The sequence below is a fragment of the Triturus cristatus genome, chromosome 10, assembly GCF_964204655.1.
Source record: "Triturus cristatus chromosome 10, aTriCri1.1, whole genome shotgun sequence".
NCBI classification, from domain to species: Eukaryota; Metazoa; Chordata; class Amphibia; order Caudata; family Salamandridae; genus Triturus; species Triturus cristatus.
The window spans coordinates 362,140,221-362,166,051 of NC_140593.1; the positions used below are offsets into that span (position 1 = coordinate 362,140,221).

General features: G+C 46.0%; 2 protein-coding genes across 10 annotated transcripts in view; one reads left to right on the plus strand and one right to left on the minus strand.

Annotated features, from left to right (window-relative positions):
- The window catches only part of LOC146789441 (ATP-binding cassette sub-family B member 5-like), a 1,226,636-nt gene that overhangs the window by 1,113,341 nt on the left and 87,464 nt on the right, over window positions 1-25,831 (minus strand). The gene's annotated exons all lie outside the window — the stretch shown is intronic.
- Window positions 1-25,831, plus strand: part of LOC146789442 (uncharacterized) — a 379,805-nt gene that overhangs the window by 231,110 nt on the left and 122,864 nt on the right. For 3 of the 9 annotated variants that reach the window (XM_085631582.1, XM_085631581.1, XM_085631583.1), the window contains exons 4-5: window positions 9,662-9,725; window positions 10,183-10,274. The exons of the other annotated variants lie outside the window; for them this stretch is intronic. In XM_085631582.1, coding sequence (XP_085487708.1) covers window positions 9,662-9,725; window positions 10,183-10,251 — 133 coding nt within the window. In that variant the 3' untranslated portion in view covers window positions 10,252-10,274. Of the gene's footprint in view, window positions 1-9,661; window positions 9,726-10,182; window positions 10,275-25,831 lie in introns of those variants that run through there. 9 annotated transcript variants of the gene reach the window in all.

The window sequence follows — 25,831 nt, forward strand, 5'->3', positions numbered from 1 at the left end:
TTATGCTACAGGAGAGTTGGAGGTGGAAATTTACACTTGTAGCTTTGTGAATTGAATTTTGTGGTACCTTAGTACTATTGTATTATTAATAAATATACTACAAAATGCGGTTTGTGACTAGGCCCATCATGAGACCCTTTTTGTAAATTATTTTTGGCTCAGTTTTGAATTCACTTTGCATTGCACTGGTCCTGCGGACCCTTTCTGATCAAAATAAAGCATTGCCAGATTTTGGTGGAGAATTGTGAGGTATGCAACAGTTTTAGGAATTGCTAGAGTTCTTGTTTTTATTGGAGAATGCTAGGGCAAATATTTTATTAATTAGTACTTTGGATTTGAGAATTTTATGCTAAGGTACACTGTCCTGAGTCCTGTTCTGAGGTGCAATGTTCCATAGAGATGTGATCCACTTTAGGATTGGTGTGTATGATATGCTTTTGAATTGGTAGGTGAAGTGTGCCTTGTGTGGTTTGAGGTTGTGTTATGATTTTGTGCAGTGTTAATTATCTTTTATTATTATTTTGAGTTTATTGTATTAATAATGTAGTTACTGTTTATAATGTGCTGACTCTATATATAGTTTACATGCTGGTTTATTTCCTTGTTTTGGTAGATTCGCAAGTCAAGTATACAGTCAAGCAGTTATGTATATTGTCTGTGAAGGATGAAAAAAGTGGCATGTGAGGTTATCAGGTTTTGAGATTATGATTTCCTTAATCATTAAGGTGCGAATGTTTTCTAATTTGGAATGGAATAGTGGTACTAATTTATTTGTTCAGAATAGTAACCTATTTCAGGTCCTAACTAAGTTCAATCAGGGGTTTGTTTAGCGCGGCTACTCACCCATGAGGGTCTCAAGGTGCTGATCCGTCTGGGGGTGGAAGTTCAGTCGAAGAGCCAGGTCTTGAGATCCTTCCTGAATTGGGTCAGCAACGAGGATTGCCTGAGGTGGAGGGGCAGGGTGTTCCAGGTCTTGGCAGCGAGGTATTAGAAGGATCTTCCAGTGGAGATGTTGAAGGTCTTCTGTGATGTGGCTGAGGCGGGGGATGTTGAGGACCAGTCTGGCTGCAGCTTTTTGAATGCTCTGTAGTTCCTGAGCAGTTTCTGGATGACTCCTGTGTAGAGTGCATTTCCGTGGTCGAGTCTTCTGGTGATGAGTGCATGGGTGTCCGCCTTTCTGGATTCTGTGGGGATCCATCTGAATATCTTTCGAAGCAGGCAGAGTGTGTGAAACAGAATAAGGATACGGTATTGATCTAGCGGTTCATTGTAAGCAAAGAGTCCAGCATGATGCAGAGGGTATGTGTGTAGGCAGTTGGGGTCGGGGGGGTTCCCAGTGCAGCGGACTACCAGGAGTCATCTCATGCTGAGGGGGCAGGTCCCAAGATGAGTACTTCTCTCTTGTCTGAGTTGAGCTTGAGGCAGCTATCTTTCATCCAGGTGGCAACAGCTGTGAAAGTTGATTCAGGCGGCTGTGGGTTCATTGGTGAGGGAGAGGATCAGCTGGGTGTCTTCGGCATAGTAGAAGGTTTTGAGTACGTGTTTACTGACGATGGCCGTGAGGGGGGCCATGTATACTTTAAAGCGGGTAGGGCTCAAAGAGCAGCCCAGGGACACTCTGCAGCTGATCTCTGTAGGTCTTTAGAGGAACTGAGGTAGTCTGATTCGCTGTGTTCAGCCGGTAAGGAAGGAATGGATCCAGTCCAGGGCCTGGTCGCGGAGGCTAGCCTCATAGAGATGCGTGATTAGGGTGTGGTGGTATCCAAGGTGGCCAAGAGGTCCAGTATGATGAGGACTGTGTTTTCACCTTGGTCGAGGAGGGAGAGGATGTCTTCGGTGGCAGCGATGAGTGCAGCCTCAGTGATGTCATTTTTTTTTAAGCTGGATTGTGTAATGTCTAGGACGTGGTTGTCTTTGATTAACTCAGAGAGTTGGGCGTTGATGGCCTTCTCGATGACCTTGGCTGGAAAGGGGAAGAGGGAGATGGGCTTGAAGTTCATGAGGTCTGCTGGGTCGGTGAATGGCTTCTTTAGCAGGGGGTTGATCTCAGCATGTTTCCAGTCGTCGGGGAAGGTGCCGATCTCAATGGAGCAGATGATAGTGCGGAGAAACTTGGGAGCGATCGATGCCACTACTATTGCTGGTTTTCATTGCTAGAGGCCTAGTTCTTCATGTGTTTGTGTAGTACACATGTTTGTGATTGAAGCAGTGGAATAAGGCCATAGAGAGTGATACAAATGTGCAGTTTCCTGAGAATGGTGAATTTGGTTAAAAAATATATGTTTTTCTGAGACGTTGAGATGTTGTTTGTTTGGTATGTAACCCCAGCAAAGGCTGGCACAGTTTTAAGCATTAAATATATGGTACACCTGAGCAAATAAGGAAGCAAACCATAGATGAATGAAGGGACATGTTAGCAAAGCTATTCAGGATTGGATTGGATGGATACTTCATGGTGGCCGCAAAAACAGGCATGGCGTAGAAAACTGTTAGAGACTGTGAAAGCTTTCCCTTGTGTATCTGACTTTGACACCACAAACCAGATAAAAGAAAAATGTGTAGGTGTAAAGCAGAAGGAGTTGGTGATGAGGATGAAGTGACAGGCGAAATATTGTATGCAAGATCTCAGCCCTGTAGTGAGGATAGAATGCAGAGGGCACAGAAAGACATTATATTAGCTCTGGTTGTGGTCTTCCTTGAGACTGCAGGGAGTGCAGTGAGTTTTAATGAAGGTAAAGATTCAGCAGAGATGAAATTGAATTACATTTCTGTGGATACATGCAATTTAATGGCATGTCCTTCCACTTCCACAATTAACATCTCATAAATTATATTTTTGATTTTAGAAGCAGGAAAGTATGAGTGTCATGCATTTGAGAAATTTGAGAAATAGCTGAAGAAATGATTGTGAATTTAGACAAAGGGAGAATTCATACATTTAATGCAATGTGCATTTCAGAATCTGAGTTGCAAAAAGAAACTGTCATATATAAGCTATATACACAACTGAAATTTTGGACATGCAAATGCAATTTCACAGCACACCACTGAGTGAGTGATTTTACCAATATCGCCATGTAGTTGAGGACTCGTTACCCAATATATCACTCAATGGCTGCAGGTGTGTTACAAGAAATGGGCCTGGGGGGCACAACGTAAAAACGTTTGCTCCACAAGGGAATCCAGTACATGGTTGAATGCACGACTATTAGTGATTTTTTACCGATACCTTGTTTGTGTACAGGACTTGTTATTCTATATTTCACTGCATGGCTGCCTGTGTGGTACAAAATATGACGGCAGCTACTTGCAGAATTCGTCTGGTGTTAGGTCAGATACAGTACACAGAGGGGTATATTCACAAGAACGTGTGATAAGTACCGCAAGAGTAGCTTAACACAACTCTCAACATCACAGCCCATCGTGGGAAAATAACCCTGTGTTAACGTGGAATTCACAACAAGGTGGTACCATGCGATAGTCTGCCTAAACCGGGGACAATGTCCGTGATACAACCACCTCGATGGAGATAAAAACACAAACCACAATACAAAAAAACCTGCGATGGGCCAAAGCGGGATGAGGAAATCAGTGATAAGCAGTGCCAGGCCTGCAACACACACCTGGCAAGCGGGAAAAATCACCATAAAAGTAGAAAAAGCACCCAAACACAAACTGATCAACACCCAAGCACCATGGAGGCAGCTGGAGTAGGCACAGAGGACGAGCGCAACCCCACAAGCACCCTGGACGACCAGCCCGGGACCTCGGGGACAAGGAAGGGCAAGGACAAGAAGAGGATGATGAAGTTCAGTCCGCAGGCGAACAGGATCATAGTCACGGAGGTAATGGAACACCATCAACAAACGTTCGTCACCTCCAACGTGTCATTGGGCACCAAAACTGGAATGTGGCGGGACATCATGGACAAGGTGAATGCCGTTGGACAGCAAAAGAGGACAATGGACGAGATCAAGAGGCGATGGAATGACATCAAGAGAAAGACCAAGGAGAAACTCGCGGCCAACCAGAAGGCAGCAATGCAGACTGGAGGTGGGGGCCCAGCGCCACAGCTCGTGCTGGATTACATGGAGGAGCTGGTGTCGACAGTCATCAGTGTGGATACTGTGGCCGGAGTCGGGGGACCGGATACTGCTCAACAGGATACAACACATCTGCAACATGGTGAGTGACCACCAGGTACTGGGGGTATGGGTGGAGATGGCCACGATGGCACACATGCACAATCAAGCAGAGCACAGTGCACACCCTCAATGACTCTGGGTCATCACCCAGATCTATAGACTGTCATAATGTACAATGCCATGCTGTCTGAATGTCAACATGTATCATGCGGCTACATACATGTGGACACATTGCAATACACAATCACCCTTTCACATTGCAGGGCCACCATCAACACCCCCTGCAGAGCAGTCCCAGCTACTCTTCAATGAAGATGAGGAGGACAACCCCAGCATCGACGCACAAGCCCTCCTAGACATCATTGACATCATCCACGACTCACCTCCAGGATCAGGGCTGACCAGCTGCATAGAGGAGACCCCACCCACCACCCAAACCACCCAGCTGGAAGCACCCACGGCCCCAGCAGTCTCCCAAGACCCCCAGGAACAACACACGGCCTTCCAACGCCGTGTGCTGGAGGCCCAGAGGGAGACGGCTGAGCAGATGCGGGTGGAGTTCGATCTCATGGCCACCAAACTGGACGCCATCCATGGGTATCTAGGCCCGCTCCATGGTCTCCAACGAGCCCTGATTGACATCGCTGGAGTCTTTACGCCTAGAGAAGAACACCTGTCCGCTCAGAGGGGCACCAGCGATACCAGCCATGAGCTGGCACACATGCGGAGGCTCATGGAGGACCTGGTGCAGATGGAGGTGGAAAGGATGGCTGCCACCGATGTACATCAGCGAAATGTAGCTGGGATCTACCATGCCCTGCAGATCATCATCATGGCATTGCTGCCACAAGGCGTGGTGCAGATGAATGCTGCTGCCCCCACACAATCCACATCTCCGTCCCCTGGTGTGCCATTGCCTCACAGTGTGGCAGATGTATCCACTCCGGCACCTGGTGTGTCAGTGGCACACAGTGCCTCAGCCGGTACTGCAACACCCACAGGTGGGGCAGAGCACACATCCAGGGACGAGAACGTGGATGGGTTTGTGATCAGGAAGCACTAGTATTCATTTCCGCCACCTGGCATGTTTCTGCTAAGTGCCGCACATGGCCTCATGACCTTCCACTAATCCCCGATACACTCCGATGCACTCACCTTGGACAGAGACATGGACTGCCATATCCTGTTTGATGACCAATGACACGGCGACCAGACTGCGGACTGTACCCTTCCTCTTCCACAGTACATGTCATCCCCAGATGGACTCTGGCTGGCCCTCCACGGGCCCATATTGTGTAGTGTGCTCGGCATTGCCCTGTGCGGCTCCAGCTGCAGAACTGCAATGGATGTGCAAGAAACATCCAGTGACGCACTGCTGTGTCATGTCTGTCATCATTTATGTATGAATGTGTGAATGAATGTAGGGACAGTGATTTTCCTTGCGTCAATGATGTTCATCTTGTGGGATGCCAGTCAGAGGGTGCTACATTGCATATTGTGTACCGGGTCCCGTGAACACTACAACAGGGACACACGCATCAGTCACTTCCATGTCTGGACATGGACTGAACCACGCCCAGAGCCCACAAGTCATTGTTGCAAGCCCTGCGCTGGTCCGGCGTATGGCAGGCCTGACCACTCCGCTTACGCTCTGAGGGGGGCCCTCATTTCTACCTGTCACAGGCGTACTCGCTGGTGGTGTGCAGGTCTGGTCTAGTTGTCAGCATGTCACAGCCACTCCCTGAGGGCAGGTTTGCACACACACCACACCCATCCAGCACAGGCGTCACAGGCCATGTGACTCCGCCAACATAAGGGGCCGACGACATTACATTCCCCCCTGCCGGTGGTGACAGGATGACGGACGCTCCACGGTTCTCAATCATAAAGGACCCATGAGTTGTTGCGCACAGGGTTAGTGGCACCCGAGGCCTTGTGGCCATCATGGGCCTACCACCACGTGCCGCTGACTGGGATTGCACAGGGTTAGTGGCACCTGAAGCATTGTGGCCGGCACAGGCACCCCGCCACGTGACGGTGACTTTGGGTGCACTGAGTTAGTGGCACCTTAAGCTGCTGAACGGGTGTGAAGCCTGCGATGATGCCCCGACCCGGTGGTCCGGACAGCTCAGGCTTTGTGTGCCCTGCTGGACCGCAGTGTAGGCCAGAGCCAGCAGGGCAGCGCGGGCCTACCGTCAAGTGGCAAAAACAACAGTTGATAGAATGCAGAACAATGTTATACCTTCACCGCAGTTCAGAGATCTGGGCCTAAATCCATAGTGTTTTTTGCTCACCATGCCATTCCAGTTTGAACCCAGCCATATGCAAATCAGTCTTGACCCTGTGCCTCATGGGAACAGTCCAGCCTGAACTGCCAAGCCAGGTCCACCCTGGACTGGATCAAGCATCCTAGGACCGGTTTTGGGGTTTCACCCTTCTTCAGCCAGGATAGCTTGATTCGAGTGACATGGAGAGCAAGGAACCCACGTCTGGACATACCCTTCCCACTCGGCGTGACAAATGCAAAAACAACAGTTGATGGACAGAATGCAGAACAATGCCATACATTCACCCCAGTACAGAGATCTGGGCCTAAATCCATTGTTTTTTTGCTCACCATGCCGTTCCAGTTTGAACCCAGCCATATGCAAATCAGTCTTTACCCTGTGCCTCATGGGAACAGTCCAGCCTGAAATGCCAAGCCAGATGCTCCCTGGACTGGAAACAAGCATCCTAGGACCGGTTTCGGGGTTTCACCCCTCTTCAGCCAGGATAGCTTGATTACAGTGGCATGGAGAGCAAGGGACCCATGTCTGGACATACCCTTCCCACTCAGGGTGACAAATGCAAAAACAACAGTTGATGGACAGAATGCAGAACAATGTGATACATTCACCCCAGTACAGAGATCTGAGCCTAAATCCATCGTTTTTTTGCTCACCATGCCGTTTCAGTTTGAACCCAGCCATATGCAAATCAGTCTTTACCCTGTGCCTCATGGGAACAGTCCAGCCTGAACTGCCAAGCCAGGTCCACCCTGGACTGGAAACAAGCATCCTAGGACCGGTTTCGGGGTTTCACCCCTCTTCAGCCAGGATAGCTTGATTCCAGTGGCTTGGAGAGCAAGGGACCCACGTCTGGGCATACCCTTCCCACTCGGGGTGACAAATGCAAAAACAACAGTTGATGGACAGAATGCAGAACAATGTCATACATTCACCCCAGTACAGAGATCTGGGCCTAAATCCATCGTTTTTTTGCTCACCATGCCATTCCAGTTTGAACCCAGCCATATGCAAATCATTCTTGACCCTGTGCCTCATGGGAACAGTCCAGCCTGAACTGCCAAGCCAGGTGATCCCTGGACTGGAAACAAGCTTCCTAGGACCGGTTTCGGGGGTTCACCCCTCTTCAGCCAGGATAGCTTGAGTCCAGTGGCATGGAGAGCAAGGGACCCATGTCTGGACATACCCTTCCCACTCGGGGTGACAAATGCAAAAACAACGGTTGATAGACAGAATGCAGAACAATGTCATGCATTCACCCCAGTACAGAGATCTGGGCCTAAAGCCATTGTTTTTTTGCCCGCCATGCCGTTCCAGTTTGAACCCAGCCATATGCAAATCAGTCTTGACCCTGTCCCTCATGGGAACAGTCCAGCCCGAACTGCCAAGCCAGGTCCTCCCTGGACTGGAAACAAGCATCCTAGGACCGGTTTCGGGGTTTCACCCCTCTTCAGCCAGGATAGCTTGATTACAGTGGCATGGAGAGCAAGGGACCCATGTCTGGACATACCCTTCCCACTTGGGGTGACAAATGCAAAAACAACAGTTGATGGACAGAATGTAGAACAATGTGATACATTCACCCCAGTACAGAGATCTGAGCCTAAATCCATCGTTTTTTTGCTCACCATGCCGTTTCAGTTTGAACCCAGCCATATGCAAATCAGTCTTGACCCTGTGCCTCATGGGAACAGTCCAGCCTGAACTGCCAAGCCAGGTCCACCCTGGACTGGATCAAGCATCCTAGGACCGGTTTTGGGGTTTCACCCTTCTTCAGCCAGGATAGCTTGATTCGAGTGGCATGGAGAGCAAGGAACCCACGTCTGGACATACCCTTCCCACTCGGCGTGACAAATGCAAAAACAACAGTTGATGGACAGAATGCAGAACAATGCCATACATTCACCCCAGTACAGAGATCTGGGCCTAAATCCATCGTTTTTTTGCTCACCATGCCGTTCCAGTTTGAACCCAGCCATATGCAAATCAGTCTTGACCCTGTGCCTCATGGGAACAGTCCAGCCTGAAATGCCAAGCCAGATGCTCCCTGGACTGGAAACAAGCATCCTAGGACCGGTTTCGGGGTTTCACCCCTCTTCAGCGAGGATAGCTAGATTCCAGTGGCATGGAGAGGAATGGACCTACGTATGGGCATACCCTTCCCACTCGGGGTGACAAATGCAAAAACAACAGTTGATGGACAGAATGTAGAACAATGTCATACATTCACCTCAGTACAGAGATCTGGGCCTAAATCCATTGTTTTTTTGCTCACCATGCCGTTCCAGTTTGAACCCAGCCATATGCAAATCAGTCTTGACCCTGGTCTTGGCAGATCGGGCTGGACTGTTCCCATGAGGCACAGAGTCAAGACTGATTTGCATATGGCCAGGTCTAAACTGGGGTGGCATGGTGAGCAAAAGACTGATGGATTTAACCCAGATCTCTTGACTGGGGGTGAATGTTTTGGTTTGTTCTGCATTCCGTCCATCAATTGTGTGTCTTTTGCTTTCTCGCCCTAAGTGCGCCAGGTATGCCCAGACGTGGGTCCTGGGCTCACTGTGCCACTGGAATTAAGCTATTCTGGCTGCAGAGGGTTGAAACCCCGAAACCGGTCCTAGGATGCTTGTTTCTGGTCCAGAGAGGACCTGGCTTGGCAGTTCGGGCTGGACTGTTCCCATGAGGCACAGGGTCAAGACTGATTTGCATATGGCCAGGTCTAAACTGGGGTGGCATGGTGAGCAAAAGAATGATGGATTTCACCCAGATCTCTTGACTGGTGGTGAATATTTTGATTTGTTCTGCATTCCGTCCATCAATTGTGTGTCTTTTACTGCCACGTGGCGTCGCTTCCGGGATCCCAGAGTTAGTGGCACCCATTGGGCTGAGCGGGTGTGCAGCTTCCGATGATGCCGGGTGCACTGGTATATCCTATGCCATGGAGTAATCAAGACACATACGTGAGATCTGGTGGCCTGCGGAGCGGGGTTGCATGGAGTGGAGGGTGCCATGTCCGTGGGCCCTGGGTTTGTGGCTTGCAGTGGGACCTCCTGTCTACACGCCGGTGGAGGAAGGTGAGCAGTGAGGCCTGGAAGTGCATGGGCGGGCATGCTCCGATGGGCGGCAGGAGGGGCAGGGGTGACTCTGCCTGTGTGTACATGTGCGGGCAGGCGATGTTGTCTTGTGCAAGTGTGTGTACTGTGCCAATCATGTCTCTGGACTCTGTTTCAGATGTGTGACCTGGTGTACTGCTATACATACCGGCAAGTGGTTGGAGACACAACGGTGGCAGCAGGTGAGCAGTGTGTCCTGGGTGTGCAGGGGCAGCACTCTCTCTCCCCCTCTCTTCCTCTCTTCTTCTCTGTCTCTCTCCCACTCTCTTCTTCTCTCTCTCTCATTCCCTCTCTCTTCTTATCTCTTACTCTCTCTTATTCTCTCTCTCTCTCTCTCTCTGTCTCCCCCTCTCTTTTCTCTCTCTCTCTCTCCCTCTCTCTTCTTATCTCCCTTTCTCTTCTTCTCTCTCTCTCTCTCTCTCTCTCTCTCTCTCTCTCCCCTCTCTTCTTCTCTCTCCCTCACTCTCCCCCTCTCTTCTTCTCTCTCTCTCGCTCTCCCCCTCTCTTCTTATCTCTCGCTCTCTCTCCCGCTCTCATCTTATCTCTCTCTCTCCCTCTCTTCCTCCCTCTCTCCTTCGCTCTCTCCCTCTCCTTTGATGTGCGCAGGACACACATTCTCATCATGATTTTGTCTTGCAGGCTGTGACCTACGGATTGTCCCGAAGGGAGCCGCCATGTGTCTTCATTTCATTTCACAGTTCATTTTAATAAAGTTTCATTTGTTGCTTCGAAAGTCAATGTGTGATGCTCATTTTTGTGATGACACATGCATGTCACCAGTTGTGATTGAGCGACATCAAGCGGTACATATTTAGGTGTAGCTGATTAGCCATGTCTTTGGTCGGGGGGGGCCGGGGAGGGGGGATCCTGGGGGTGGTGGAAGCGGCGGGTGTTGTTGCCCTTTTGGCCCTCCCGGCCGCATGTTCAGTTGCCCGGTTGCATCTGTTGTTCTTCAGGTGTGGCTCTGGGCTGGGCTCCCTTTTGTGGTGCAGGCTGTGATCCGACTTTGCACCAGGTCAGAGCAGGTGCTATTTTCCTGCTGCTAACGCGCCTTAACGCCTGTTGTGTGTTCTTATCGCAGTTCTAGCTGGAGTGGTGTTGTCGTGGCTTTTTGGCACAGGAACGCCTACTCTGCATCTCATTAGCGAGAGTTGCGAGGGTCATCTGTGGCAATGTTTTTTGCAGCTGCTATCGCGGGTAAACTGGTGCTGTGGGATCTTAACACCAGCTTGTGATTGGGGCGATAAGTTTATCGCAACTTTGGCTGCGATACAGTGCAGTTAACTCGGCGATAGTTCCTTGTGAATACCCCCCAAAGTATCTCTAGGGCGAATTCTTATTGCCCTCTTTCTGATAACTTTACACACATGAGTATATTGGTATTTCAATGCAAATACAATTCTTAACTTATACTTCAGTGTGTGCCTATAAAGGATGTTGCCGAAGCCACTAACATGTGATAGATCTCCAAGCTCAATCCACAGGGGCGACAAGGATTTCCTCACACTCCCAAAGCCTGTCTATGGGTGAGAAGATTTCAAGATACTCTCACCCCGCAGATTGACTTTCGGAGATGTGGGGATCAGAAGCCTGGACAACTATACTTCAAATCCCCCAGCTGATTTCCTCGGAATGACCAGAGAAGAGGACAACCTGCAGAGGAAACAAGGAAGAGAACATTTAGAAACTTCCTCCCCTCCCTTAGACCAATAGATATCAGGAAAAAACTTAGTGCTGACGTTATAGAAGACACACTGTCCCTTACCAGCTGGACATCTCCTGATGTTAAAGGAAAGTCTCAATGATTCAGCAGTGCAGGTATAACATCAAGTGTTTTAAAACCAGGGCGGGCAGACACGGGATAGCAGCCTGGGGCAGTGATCAAATGAGTATTGTAATGCTCTGTTAATAAATCTACACAGAGCTTTACATAAAGCGCTTTACCCTAAACACGAGGGGGAAAGAAAAAGGGCCGGCCAGCGCTCTACAAAGCAAGGTAACTGCAATCCCCTTTACAGGCTTTACGCTTACTAAAGTAACAAACAATCTTGCCGTGAGAGCCACAATCTACACAGTATGTCAGCCACAAAATAAGGAGTGAAAAACACGCACCGCGCGTGTAAGAAATGACCGTACTACTAGCACTGCCGGGAAGCTGTATACAATGTATCCGATATTGCAACAATGAAGGATTGACGCGGCCGCGTTTTCAGCAGAACACAGGGCGCGGCCGCGTGTAAGAAAATACTGTACAACTAGTACCGCCGGGAAACTGGATACAATGTAGAATTCAACGCGGCCGCGTTTTCATCAGGACACAGGGCGCGGCAGCGGGCTCAGGAGGTAAATGAATACCCGCGGAAACTCAACACTCGGCCGCAGCGTGGGGCACTTCCACTGTGGCTCGAGACGAATAAAATGCGGTCAGCCACAAGACGCGGGCAACGAGAAGGGAAGGCAACACACTATTATTTGGGAAGCGGTTGCCAGCAATTTCGGGCACAGCTACAGGGAGAGGGAGCAATGTTCAGGAAACAGGAGGAAGGGGCGTGGAGTCAGGTTGCAGGAAACCGAAAGCCAAGCACCGGCTTCTCGGCGAATCAGGATATTTAAAGGAAGGGAGTGTGTACAAACTCCAGCTCCCTGAGAGCAGCAAGGGACCTGCTACAAAGTGTGTTCCACTACAAGGCCAGCACTCAGCTCTCCCCATGACTTCAAGGGACTATACAGGAGGCCTGATGTCTAACAAAGGACACCACCCCCTTTGAGACTGAAAAGCTGGTATCCCCTAAAGTTTAGGGTGAGGAATAGTAACATTTTGCGTAAATATTGTTTTGAGGTTATAACAATAAAAATAAATAAATACACCTAAATTGTTGCATGTGTACTCATGATGATTGCCATGCTATGTCTCATTCACATGTTATTTTTTGTTGTGGTGTGTTGTGAAATTGCCCACAATTTCATAGTTTAAATACGCATGTGATAGCAAATGTCCTTTATTCACTGATGTGTTCTGTTTGCAAAAAGAAAATTGCTGATTTTCATCCACTGATCGGATTTAGGTGTCTATTGAACAGTAGAACCTGAAAATGTAGGAATCACCTGGGTTTAAAGGTAGTTTAAACATTCAAACTAATTTTCATTCCAGAGACTGTTAGAAGTCACATATATTTTAGAAGGTATCCTTTAGCCCTGAAGAATGCCCTAGACCTTTTTGGCTTTTATCATTGAGCAGAAACATGTTGGCAGATGAGGAACTGTTTGAGCCATTGTCGTCACTATACATGTTCAAGATTGTTTTTAGAGATACCTGGTGAACCTCTGAATAAAGATAATAACCTGGCAACACCAAGTTATCTTTAATAAAATCTAGATCCCGTCTTTATCCAGTTAGTCTTATGCAAGAATTCCCTCCTTCCATTTAGGACTTCGAGGAGGTTGAGTCCACCCTTGTGGTATATACCTACCGTGGTGGAGAGAGGATACTGATGATAAAACATGACACTATTATGTATGCAAGGTTTTCTCTTCCATAGAGGATGACTTTCTTTGTAAACACAAAAAAAGAACAATTGATGGACAGAATGCAGAACAATGTCATACATTCACTCCAGTACAGCGCTCTGGGCCTAAATCCATCTTTTTTTGCTCACCATGGCATTCCAGTTTGGACCCATCCATATGCAAATCAGTATTGACCCTGTGCCGAAGGTGAACAGTCCAGCCCGAACTGCTAGGCCAGGTCCTCCCTGGACTGGATATAGTACTTTTCACCCTAAGTGGGATAGGTATGCCCAGACGTGGGTCCCTTGCTCACTGTGCCACTGGATTCAAGCTAGCCTGGCTGATGAAGGGTAATACCCAGAAACCAGTCCCAGGAGGCTTGTTTCCGGTACAGGGAGGACCTGGTTCGGCAGTTCAGTGTGGACTGTTCCCATGAGGCACAGGGTCAAGACTGATTTGCATATGGCTGGGTTTAAGCTGGGGTGGCATGGTGAGCAAAAGAACAATGGATTTAACCCATCTCTTGACTGGGGGTGAATGTATGATTTATTCAGCATTCTGTCCATCATTTGTTTGCGTTTCTTTGTAAACTCAGCATAAGTCCCGTACTAATCTATGTGGTGGATTTCAGTTTCCTGGAGGGACCTACGGTGGAACACCCTCCTACTTTCTCTTTGTGTGTTTTGGAAAATAGTAAATTTTTCTCTGTAATGATTCCTCCTATAAGAATTGCTTTAAAAGACATGGAGATTAGAAAGCTGTATACTTTAATAAATCGTTTAGAGAATAAAACAGCATGTGCATTAGTTAGTATTAATGAAGAGATACCTGCTATTAGTATGTTAATTACAACCTGAATGGCTTTAGATATGTTTTTAGTAAAGGATGGGGCTGTTTCTAAGGTAAGAAAAACTCAGCGTGGCACATATGTGCCAGATAATTCCATGAAAATAAATAGATATATCGAGAATTCGACGAAGATTGCACAAGGAGCACTCCTATCAGCAGAACCTGGAATCTGGGATCAGAATGGTTCATGATTAGTAAGGGATAAATAGGTATTCAAAGTAATTGCTATATCAATCCGTATGGTATAATTACTTGCATTAGGTATTTATCAAACGTTTAAAAATTGTGGAGTTGCTTCTATCCTCTGTCTGAATATGAAGTGCAACAGGAAGAAAAAAAAAGACAAGAAGAGTTAAATAGGAAGAAACTGAGCTGGAGAAAAGAACAGCTGAAGAGTACAATAGATCAGAAAGTTTAACTATGAAAAATGTTGTTTTTGTTGTGATAACTGTAGGCCTTGAAATAACGTGCTCAAAAAATGCACCCAAGTTTCTCTCTTTAAAACACCCATGTATCTTTTTGTTAGCTAACAAGATGTAACTTTCCAAGGTAAAATATTGTGGTCTGTTGACAGAATGTTTCATTATCTATTGTAAAGCTTCCTTCACCATGATATGTGTAAAAATACCAGTGCAGGAAGAATGCTATGAAGATCTACAGGGGAATGAATTCATGTGTCCAGACAGAAAGCAAGAGACACTTGTTTAATATGATGTAACATCATGTTTCATTAAATTGTTTCTGACAGAATATTACATATTTTAAAATATCACAATATTTATCTCTTTAACATGTAATATTTACAGCATTTTCAAAGGACTTGAGTTTTTCTCACGAGCTCTCTTACTTGTCTTGCTCGGATTTCAGGTGGTCTGCATAATTTATTTTTATTTTGAGATATTTTCCTAGAAGCATTTCATTTGTATGCGTTTACTTATATATTTGCACATCTGTGTTATTATTGCTTAAAGCTCTTTTGACTGAAAGCCCACCCTAAATCCGACTTACTTTGCACAAATAGCACTTTATTTACAGAACTTCTCATGGAGAGTATAATTTATGGGTTTTTTCTTTGAGCACACAATGTGTTTTCTCATGCAAAGCATTGGTTACTTGTTGTATAATCTTTATTTGATTAAAATATAACCATAAAATATACATATAAACCAGAAAAAAATAAGAACATATTATAAAAACAGATTCCAGTAAAACTTCAATGACCACATAATATATAATCTGACCCACATTTGGACCATTATAACATTCATCACAATTCTATGTGATACATGAGAGGAGGCCTCGAGTGTTTCAAATAGCACAAAAGGGCCTCTCCTAGATCCACCAGCTCTAACTGAATAAACATATAACATCTCTATTTTCCAACCATCAAACCAATCCCACAATAAGTTTAAATCCATGCATCTGAGGCTTAATTGCACAGCTCAAAGTATTGGCTACTCACAGGTGTGAACATCCGTAAGCATTCAAAGATGTAGAATAGCAGGCCTCACCTGTTTGAATTTTAGGTCTTTAAGAAGGGGTGTCAAGAATCGTTTTCTGGGCCAGGTAAAGTGTGGGCAAAATAATGCAAAGGGAGCAATAGTTTGGGCCGATGAGCTATCAAACACGCAGAGGCCGAAAGTGCCCTGAGCAAATAGCCCTTGGGAAAGCTAATCAGTTGAACAAAAACATATACCCTAACCCTTGTCAATAACATAAACATTAGTCACCCATGTCAAAAATGGTTCTGTTGAGGGTACTGTTTTTATTAATCAAAATGAAAGGGTGGCAGATTTCTATAACTCAATATTTTCCCTGATGGCTGTGGTACGTGTGCTAAAGGTGTGTTTAGCTCACCTGTAATCTGCTTTGGTGATCTTTCCAGGGGTAAGATATAAATCCAGGTGACCTACAAATTTCAATTTTATGTAAATAAGCCAAGCAATCTGTTGTAGTTTGAAGAAAACCATGAAGTCAAGAAGACGAGGTAAGTAAAGCATTTTTTTCCTGTCATCCACTCTCCTGAACTGAAGAGCTCTCCTCAACATTCTACTGTCACCTCTCAAGGGACATACCAAACAGGGTGGGAAACAGAGGGGTGTGCGGAGCATACCATTTAATACAGAACTGAGATTACAACACATCTCCCTATATATATGTAATAAGTGAAAACATAACATGACATATGCAATTTTGGCATCCCTGATACACCAACTACAGTTGCGATGCCACAGCGATTCTGTCCTTGCTCCACGTCTGACCATTCTCTAGGCGTACCACATTCTTGCCATCTTTATCCACTTTTTGTTGTGTCTGATACTTGCTCAACCCTGGTTGTACATGTGTGGGCTTCTTTACAACTACAGTGGTACCCCTCGTGTACTCTTGTGTTTTGACTCCCTGACTATGATCATACCAACCCTTGTATTTACTTTGATGTTGGGATCTCAGCTGCTTACTGACCCCCAGGTCTGGGTTCACCATTTTTCCACCTCCCAGCCAGTGCGGGACCAGTTTGGTACACGGTTCCCTTCCCCTTAAGTTAACGAACGGAGACACTCCCGTGACCAGATTGGGGGTAGTGTGGTATGCCCAAATGCACTCTCTCAGGGAATCTTCCACGTTGAACCCACTAGCAATGGCCAACTGAATGTGCTCTTTTATGAACCTGTTAGTTCTCTCCACCAACCCATTGGCTCTCGGACAATAAAATGCAGTTCTCTCGTGTTTTATGTTCAACTCTTCGAGAAAAGTGGTCATGGCCTCTGAGGTAAACTGCACTCCATTGTCTGTAACCAAAGTTGCCGGAATGCCTTCATATACAAATACATTTTTCAAGAATGTGATGAGGTTACTCGTGGTAGTCTGCGGTGTGAACTTTACGTTTACCCAATGTGACGTGTAGTCCACCAAAACAAACATAAACCTCTTCTGGGTGCCAAGAACTTCCATGGGACCAATTATGTCGACTGCCAATTTGGTCCAAGGAACTTCTGGCACTACTACAGGGGATAAAGGTGTCTTACGTGTAACCTTGCTCTTATCACTACTAGCACAGCTGTTGCATTCCTTTACTTTAATCTCAATCATGGAGTCCATCTTTGGAAACCAGAAATCATTCCTGACTTTGCATTTGGTCAGGCTCCTCCCCAAATGGCCCTCATGGGCCAGGTCAATTATTTTGTTTCTCATGCTGTAAGGAGGAACAACTCTTTTCCCCCTATGTATTATATCCGACATAACTGATAATTCATATCTCACTTCCCAGAAATCCTTTACTTCATCTGGGACTTGAGAACGGTGTTCAGGCCAACCATTGAGAATTAGCTCTCTGAGGATGCTCATTTCCTTGTCCCCCGCCATGCTTTTCTCCCACTCTTCCTTCGACAAGGAAGAAAGATGCATTGAAAAAATAGGAGCGTCTAACTGTTCTTCTTTTGCATACTCCTGCAGGGGTGACCTTGACAAGTAGTCTGCAATTATATTCTTAGGACCTGGTAAATACTCTACCTTGAAGCAATAGTTTTGTAACCCCAGGACCCATTTAGCAATGCGTGGGGAATTGTTGTGTATATTTTTTGGTGAAAACATGAAGGTCAAAGGCTTGTGGTCAGTGTGTATAACAAATTGTATCCCCCACAGGAAAAATTTAAAATGGTTCACTGCCCAGAAACACGCCAAAGCCTCCCTCTCAATCACGGAATAGTTCTTCTCCGCCGAGTTGAGCGTCCGTGATGCAAATGCAATAATGGTGACCTTCCCTTGTTCATGTTGAGATAGCATTGCTCCCAACCCTTTGTTGGAAGCATCTGTGGTCAGGACCGTTTTCTTGCATGGGTCGAATGTGCCCAACGCAGGTGACTCAAGAATGCTCTTCTTTATTGCCTTAACCGCCATGCTGTGTTTTTCCTCCCACAGAAATTCCTTGTCTTTTTTTAGCATGTCACGCAACTCATCACACATGTCAGCAAAGTTCCTTACATATTTAGACATGTATTCAGCAAGACCTAGAAATGATTTAAGTTCTTCCTTGTTGGTAGGATCATGGGCGTCTATAACTGCATGGACCAAACTATACTTAGGTTTGAACCCATCTTTGGAAATGGTATGACCCAAATAGTCAACAGAGTCTACTTTAATTTTACACTTTTCCAGTTTCACGGTTAAACCTGCCCTGGTCAATCTTTGACACACCGTGTTGAAAATGGCATCATGTTCTTCTTCCGTAGCCCCATACATTAAAATGTCATCTTGGAAACATAACGTGTTTTTGACACCATCCAACACTTGTTGCATCACTTTCTGGAAGATAGATGCCGCCGAGGCTAAACCAAACGGCATCCTTACAAACATGTAAGCACCAAACGGCGAGGAAAACGCCGTTAGCGGTCTAGAATCGGGGTGTAACTCGACTTGGTGGTAGGCCATGGACAAATCGATGACTGAGAAAAAACACCCTTTACCCATTGTGCTCAACATTTCATTTATGTTGGGCAGAGGAAACCTCTCCACCCAGATGTTGTCGTTTAGGCTGCGTAAGTCAACACACACGCGGATACCCTTGTCGTTGGCCTTGGACGCTAAGACCAGGGGGGCCAACCATTCAGATGCATCAATGGGTTGTATAACCCCCATGTCGCATAGTTTGTCCAATTCGTTTTTTAGAACTTCTCTCAAGCGCAACGGCACAGGGCGCGCCCTATGAACTACTGGTTTTGCGCCTTTCTTAACTCTGATTTTGTGCTGGAACTCTTTCAGTTTACCTAGTTTTTCTGTAAACAGGTCAGGAAAGGCCTTTTGTAGACGATAGCATTCATTGTTGTCAAGGGTGTCTACCAAAATGACTTGTTCCTTGTTATTTGGATCAAGGATGATACCTAGTACTTTTTGGTGCTGCCATCCCAAAAGGTTCGCCCCTCTTTCAACCACATACACTTTTCCCATCATAGATCTGCCTTTAAATTCTATGTGGCTATTCAACATCCCCACTAGGGGAATGGGGTCTCTAGTGTACCCCTCAGGAGAAATGTCAGGGGGATGTAGCATGTTTTTGCTGCAACCTAGGATTTCCTCGAAGTCCTTTTCATTTATGAGAGTATACGGGGAACACGAATCAGCAAACACTTCAATGGCTTTGTTGTCTATATGTATTACACATTTGGGATAGTTGGGCTTGGACGTTTCATCACTGTCCTTGACTTGGAAAACGAATCTTGCCTGAGTTTCTCCACTGGGATTGCTGACCCTGGAAGTGTTACTAGTCCCTTCCCTGCATACTCTGGCCAAATGCCCTCTTCTGTTGCATTTTTTACACATAATACTGCGTGCTGGGCAAAATGGGCTATTCGCTAAGTGGTTGCTGCTTCCACACCTGTAGCATTTCAAATTTTTACCTTCCTTGTGGACGGATAGATTTTTCGCACTTTCCCTATTATGCACCTTAAGCACTTCTCCATCAACTTCTTCACATTGAATGGGGGCGACCACTTCTTCCTTTGCTTTCATCTCTCTAACACACTTGGCCGTGTGCTCAATAGATTGGGCAATGGCAACGGCCTCCTTTAAGGACGGATTTTTTGCATGTAATTTTTCCTGGACTTTCCCACTGTTAGTACATCTTACTAGTTGGTCTCTTATTAAAGAATCATTAAGCTCCCCAAAGTCGCACAATTGCGTCAACCCTCTAAGAGCCGCTATGTAATTATTGATGGATTCGCTCTTTCCTTGTACTCTGCTAAAGAATTTGTGGCGTTCAAGCACTACGTTGACTTTGTCTCCAAAATGAATTTCTAATTTCATCAGTGTCAGGTCGTACGCATCAGCATCATCCTCTTCCTCCAGTTCAGGCTCAGGTAAAGTTTCGTAAACTTTACGACCATGCACCCCCAAATTATGCAATAGTATGTGTTGTTTACGCAACGGAGAAAACCTTTCTCCACCCATCGCAATCAAATAGGATTCAAACAGCTTAGTCCAGTCCTTCCAGTGTATTTCTGGATCACCACAATCATTTAAAAATGAGGGCGGTTGGCTCATGCCAGGCGTACCCATAATGTGTGAAAAGGAGGGTACTTGGTTGACGTAACCTGCCTGGCAGGTGTGTGAAAACACGGTGCGGTCAATCACCCGCTGGTTAAATCCACACTAACAGAGCCTTGTATAGGGGATACTCCAAGTCACACTAATCCCCTAGTAACGCAATATAGGTTGTGGGACTCTGGGGAAACCCCTGCTGAGGAGACCTTAAATAGCGTAGCTTACAGTGTGTGTGCGCATCACAGCACAGAACAGAAACGCACTGTAGTACAAGAAGCAGGGGTTCTACCTCCCTCTTTGGGTGCGCATCGTAGAACTCCAAGAAGGCACGTGGAATGTGTGCCCATCACAGTGGAAGCAAACAAAGAGAAATGGAAAGGTCTTACTTTAAAAGACGAATTTTCTCCCTGGCTGGCAGATCGCTGCGCAGAACCCGAAGATCGGTGGCTTTCCGATTCACGGAGGCAGGACCCGGCTGATGTTGACTGGAACACCGGTGATTTGCCCTGAGGCGTCGACTGCCAGCTTCACCGTGGTCCCGGCAGGCACAGCTGAAACGCCGGTAACTGACAGGATGCGTGTCCCCCTCACAGCCGCTGAACTCAATGAGGCGAGGGCGTGAACTTTCCCGCTGCGAAAACAGAGCCTGCCGGCTGACTGAGACGCCGGCAACTGACAGGAGGCGTGTCACCCTCACGGCCGCTGTATTCGATGAGGCGAGGACGTGAACTTTCCTGCTGCGGAGACAGCTGACTGAGGGGAACCCAAGGTACGTACACTCCTCTAGTGTCAACGCGCCTGGGGAAACAAGAACATGTAGAGTTCCGCGCCGCTGACTGGATGAACGAAGGAGAGTCTTCCTCAGCTGAGGAGACTGAGGTTCCACGGCGGGTTTACACCCCAGGATAAGCGGAGAGCACCATGAGGAGGTTGTCAAGGACCCAGTTGCTGCGATTCCTCGCGTAGGTTCGTCGTGGAGTCAAACTGCCCCAAACATTTTCCTGTCGTCCTTTTCAGCAAATCTGGAGAGAATGTAACGAAAGGGGAGATGACAGGCTGCCCCCTGCGCAGAGACGTCGCCAGTGTTGTAGTTTGAAGAAAACCATGAAGTCAAGAAGACGAGGTAAGTAAAGCATTTTTTTCCTGTCATCCACTCTCCTGAACTGAAGAGCTCTCCTCAACATTCTACTGTCACCTCTCAAGGGACATACCAAACAGGGTGGGAAACAGAGGGGTGTGCGGAGCATACCATTTAATACAGAACTGAGATTACAACACAATCGCTCTTACATTGTCCAGAGAAAGACAATTTCTAATGATCACTCTATTAAGGCATAGGCTTCCTTTTATACCACACCAACATCCACCATAGCAAAGGCCTTAATGCAGAGGTCACACAACGTGGTTCAGCACTCAATTCTGCAATAAGATAGTCAAATAGCATGGGTTATAGTCCATAGTCTGCAAATGGACAGAAAAAAGTAACATTCTGTGCGAGTCGTTCTTTGGAGAATAGATTCTTTATTCTTTAACCAGATCTTGTCCATAAAAACACAGCATGCAACTGATAGCCGAAGTGTTTTAGTCCCCCTGGGACTTCTACAAGACTTTGGCTTCAGCAGGCTCCCAGAACTAGGATGGGTCTATTGTGGGCCAGTGGTGCTTGCCCTCATATGCCCCCTGAGGAGCAGCTGGGGGAATAGACCTGGTAGGGAATGCTGGATGGCTCCCCTGGGACCTCTCTGAGCTGGCCCTTGACTCCCTGAGTCCTTTAGGTAGCCAGGAGGCTGTGGGATCTGGTGAGAACAGCTGGGAGGGTGTTTCTGCTTTTTAGGGCTCACGCCTGCGTTGCAGTGCGTAGCACTGCTCACACAGCGAGATCCCTTTTGTCTGGGGTTGTGAAAGCTGCTCACACTCTCGTGCATGTGAGCAGGTTTTCACTGGCTGCCATTGGGTTTAGCGTTTTTTTAATATAAGTAATGCACGCAATTGGGCAAAGGCGGGCGCATGTCCCGCCTTTACTACGCCCATTCCCGACGGTGGCTAGCACGCCCAGCAGCATGAGTTCGCCTTGCTGCCGCGCTCCCTCCCCCCCTCCTCTGTGGTGCGCGCGCACCACTAGTTGTTTTTTGACAATAGCGATCGCAACACGATCGCTTTCAATGCTGCTTCTTTTGTTTTGGTATAATCGCGGCACCCGCGCTTTACTTTTGATGTTGTAAGTAAAGCGCTGGTGCCGCGATTATACCAAAAGTAAGGAAATAGAAAAAAACATCTATTTCTTTACTTTTGCTATCATCGCGACACCCGCGCTTTACTTTTAACATTAAAAGTAAAGCGTTAGTGCCGCGATGCTTGTTAAGTAAAGCTAAAGGGCTTTCACTGAAACCGTCCTACTTAAATAACCTGAGCAGCAGCCTGCTAAACCTGAATCTGAGTACTAGTAACCTGGGAGTCCATTAAGTGAGCCCCATCTTTAATTCTTCTGGACTTGGTAATCAATAGTTCTATCTGACATGCACATCTTAATATGAACTAATCTTCTGGCTCATTCTGTTTACACTAGAAGGGGAAACACCTGGATTATGATTTTGTCTAATATCCGTTGCTATTTGTTGTGGCAGTTAAGTCTGGTAAAGCTCTGTGCATTCACAGTCGGGAATTGGGTCACACTTGTGACATCCTGCCCAGGACTAGCCCTGCTTTGGCAACTGTCAGTTTGAGTATAAAGTGGAGTCTTTATAAAGAACCAACAGATCTGGTTTTCATTATCCAGCACGTGTAAAAACAGGCATTCAGTGATTCCGTTTATGGTCACTGCAAGCACAAATGGGTTTTAGCACAATAAAAGACTGCCCTATTGGCTTTGCCAAAGATCGCGGAAAAGTAAAAAAAAAAAAAAAGTTTTTTCTGTTTATAGTCCATAAAAAATATGAAGAATTAGAAGTGACAGATTGCCTGCCTGATGATATGGCATTCTTTCCAATGGAAGCACTTCCTGGAAGATGAGATGGTACCTTGCGCTATTGGCTATTTGTTGTAAGAGTCATCTACCTGTGGGTGGATCTGAATACTTCTCTATGTAAATAAATAAAAAAAATCTTAACAATAATTTTTTTTAATTGCTGCGCTGTCAAGCCAGGCCTATAAAGCCAAAGGATGGTTCCGGCGTGATACATCTCATGAAGAACAGGGCAGACTTTTTTTCTTAAAGTTATGACTTTATATGAGCTTGACAAATCTGTAGTGGACGTCTGGATCACGTAGACGACAGAAGAAGTGTTGCAATCAGATTTTGATCATCCTAATTTCGGAAAACAGAGGGATTCTCTAGATGTTGGGGAGACTCAGCAGTTTCAAGGTGTGGTCGCTTTTCATTGCCACTATATTACGGAGGAGGCTATTGAAGACTTATTTACACATGTCATGCCCCTGAAGAAGGGTGCTACCCGAAATGCATTGGGGAAGCTACAAATATGTTTCCAATAAGACAATGATATATTGTACAATTTGATTCGTCAATCATGTATTGTATTACTTTGTGTAATTCTTACTAAGATTCATTGAGAATACAATTGAGAAATTCAATTACCTATTTGATTCTTGTTTTATATTTTGCATTACACGGATGTTTATTTGATTAACAATGTTGATGAAACCTTACTGGCCATTGGCCTTGCGCTTCGATAGAGTACAGAGTTTTCCCCATATCCATTTCAGTGATGTGTTCTAGGGGGACAGTGGCAGATTCCACATACGAAGCAGCACGCACTGATTCATTTTTCAACCACAGAATAATAGGGACTCATACACATCAAAATTAAGGTGTGCTGGTTGATACTACCCATTGAAATATTTAGTGGATGCCATTTTGTGTATGTGTTTTCCAACTTTTTGTATGGTTGGTTTATCAAGCTTGTGTACTGTCATTACAGTGTGGATTTTTTAAAACTTTATTCGGTAATTTTAATGTTACTTGTGTTCATGAAACTATGCCCAATCCTGTAGTGGCTAACGCTGGTTTTGTTGTGGTTGGTTAGTGCCTCTCATGACCGTGGGCAAGAAAAGTGGAGTATGCCCAAAGTTAATTACCAGAGGTTCAGATTGATTCAGTCATTCCATCCATAATGCTCTTTCTGCCTCAGTCGCACCAAATGCGTTGGGCGTGACCCGATGTGTGCCCGAGATGGCTGCGGCATGGGAACCACAACTGTACCTCGCCAATGAAGCAGAAACACATCTGGGATAACTTTCTACCATTCAGGCCGCTTATAACCTGGCAGTTCAGGCTGTACTGGCCCCTTTTAGGAAGTGGCCAAGACTGAATTGAATGCAGCTGGGTGCTGTCTAGAAGATCGTAAATAAGATGACAATGATGGAATGAAATGTGCCCAGAATAAATACCAATGAATTAGGCTAATTTATGAATTTCAGTTAATTGTTTTTATGCTAAGTGTGCCAGACCGTTCATCCTTTCCATGTCCTAATACACTAGGCTCATTCCCCGCTCTGATTTCCTCCAGCACAATTTAATTAGAAAGCACACCTAATCTGACGCGGGGACAATTTCATTAAATTCTTCTAACATTTTTCAAATCAGGGCTACTCTTGTTTTTTTAATACTAGTGAACCAAGATGTTTTCGAAAGTGCTCTTGGGCACCGCGCCGCACTCTCCGCGTATGGCGCACGCTCTCCTCTGATCAGTTAAATTGGAAAGGTTAAACATTTTATTCACTAGTTGGGTTTGTTTCTAACACTTTAAGCAGGGGGGTCTGTGTTATGCATTAAGGCGAAACTACCCCCCACCCCCAGGAAATTTCTTACACTGGTATGACTATAATAATTTTCGTTGAGACTAGAAACATGGGCCTAGGCTGTGAGACCTTCCTACGCACGAATTATCAAGTTATTTGTTTTTTGGGCTTGTATTGCATTGCACTTTTGTTTTCTTTGTTTAATGTAGCTCTGACGTCCCATCGCTCACATGCACAGTGCTTGGAATGGAAAAATAGAAGAGCATGTACCTTGTACCAGAGTACCTTCTTGCTTCTGAGAAGTGCCGCTACTCTCCACTTTAAAGCATTGCGCCTTTGCTGAGAAGTAGAGGTGCTCTACCTTTCAAAATAAAGTAGTGCAGGTACTCCGTACCCGACAGTCCCGGTTCATTTAAAGCACTGTACTTGCAGCCCCGCCTCAACATAGTGGTACTCGATCTAGGCTTTGAGGCACGCTTTTACATCATGAGTTTGTGTTGGAGTGATGTTGTTGTTCTATGGGTGTGCGCTCAGCACTTGAAGGCCCAGTTTAGATGCTCTCTTCATCCGTGAAATAGTTGTTTCAATCCCAGGGCCGGTTTTCCAAATAAAAGGGCTGGATGTCATTCACTTCTGTAGTCTTGGGAGAGTAGATTCTGACTGGAGTCTTACCAGCTACAACCTCAAGAGTGCAATGCAACTGGGATAAACCATGCCTACGTTCACAATCAGTGTTTGCCGAATCTTTTGGTTTTGCTGCAACAAAACTGCCTTGCATGGCGTGACTTAAAAGGAGCTGTATGTGTGCAAAGTGCATGAAATTAGGTTGGACTAGCAGGAAGTTGCACTACATACAATAAATTTGTTCGTTAGACTTCAACATTTTTTTAAATTGTTGTGGCCAGATCCCTCTTCCTCTTGGTTGCCTTTTAGATTTCTAGTAATATTGTACAGCTAAACTTAAGAGGGCCCCTGAATAATGAAATATAGGGGAAAGGAGGGCAGGGGAAAATCAATACTACTAACAACAAAACCTCCCCCTATGGGATTCTTAATTGGTGATGCATCCAAATAATAATTAAAGCCTCATTAAGTCACAGAAAAGGAGTATTTTCTTTGGGATTTATTTTTAGCAGAACAA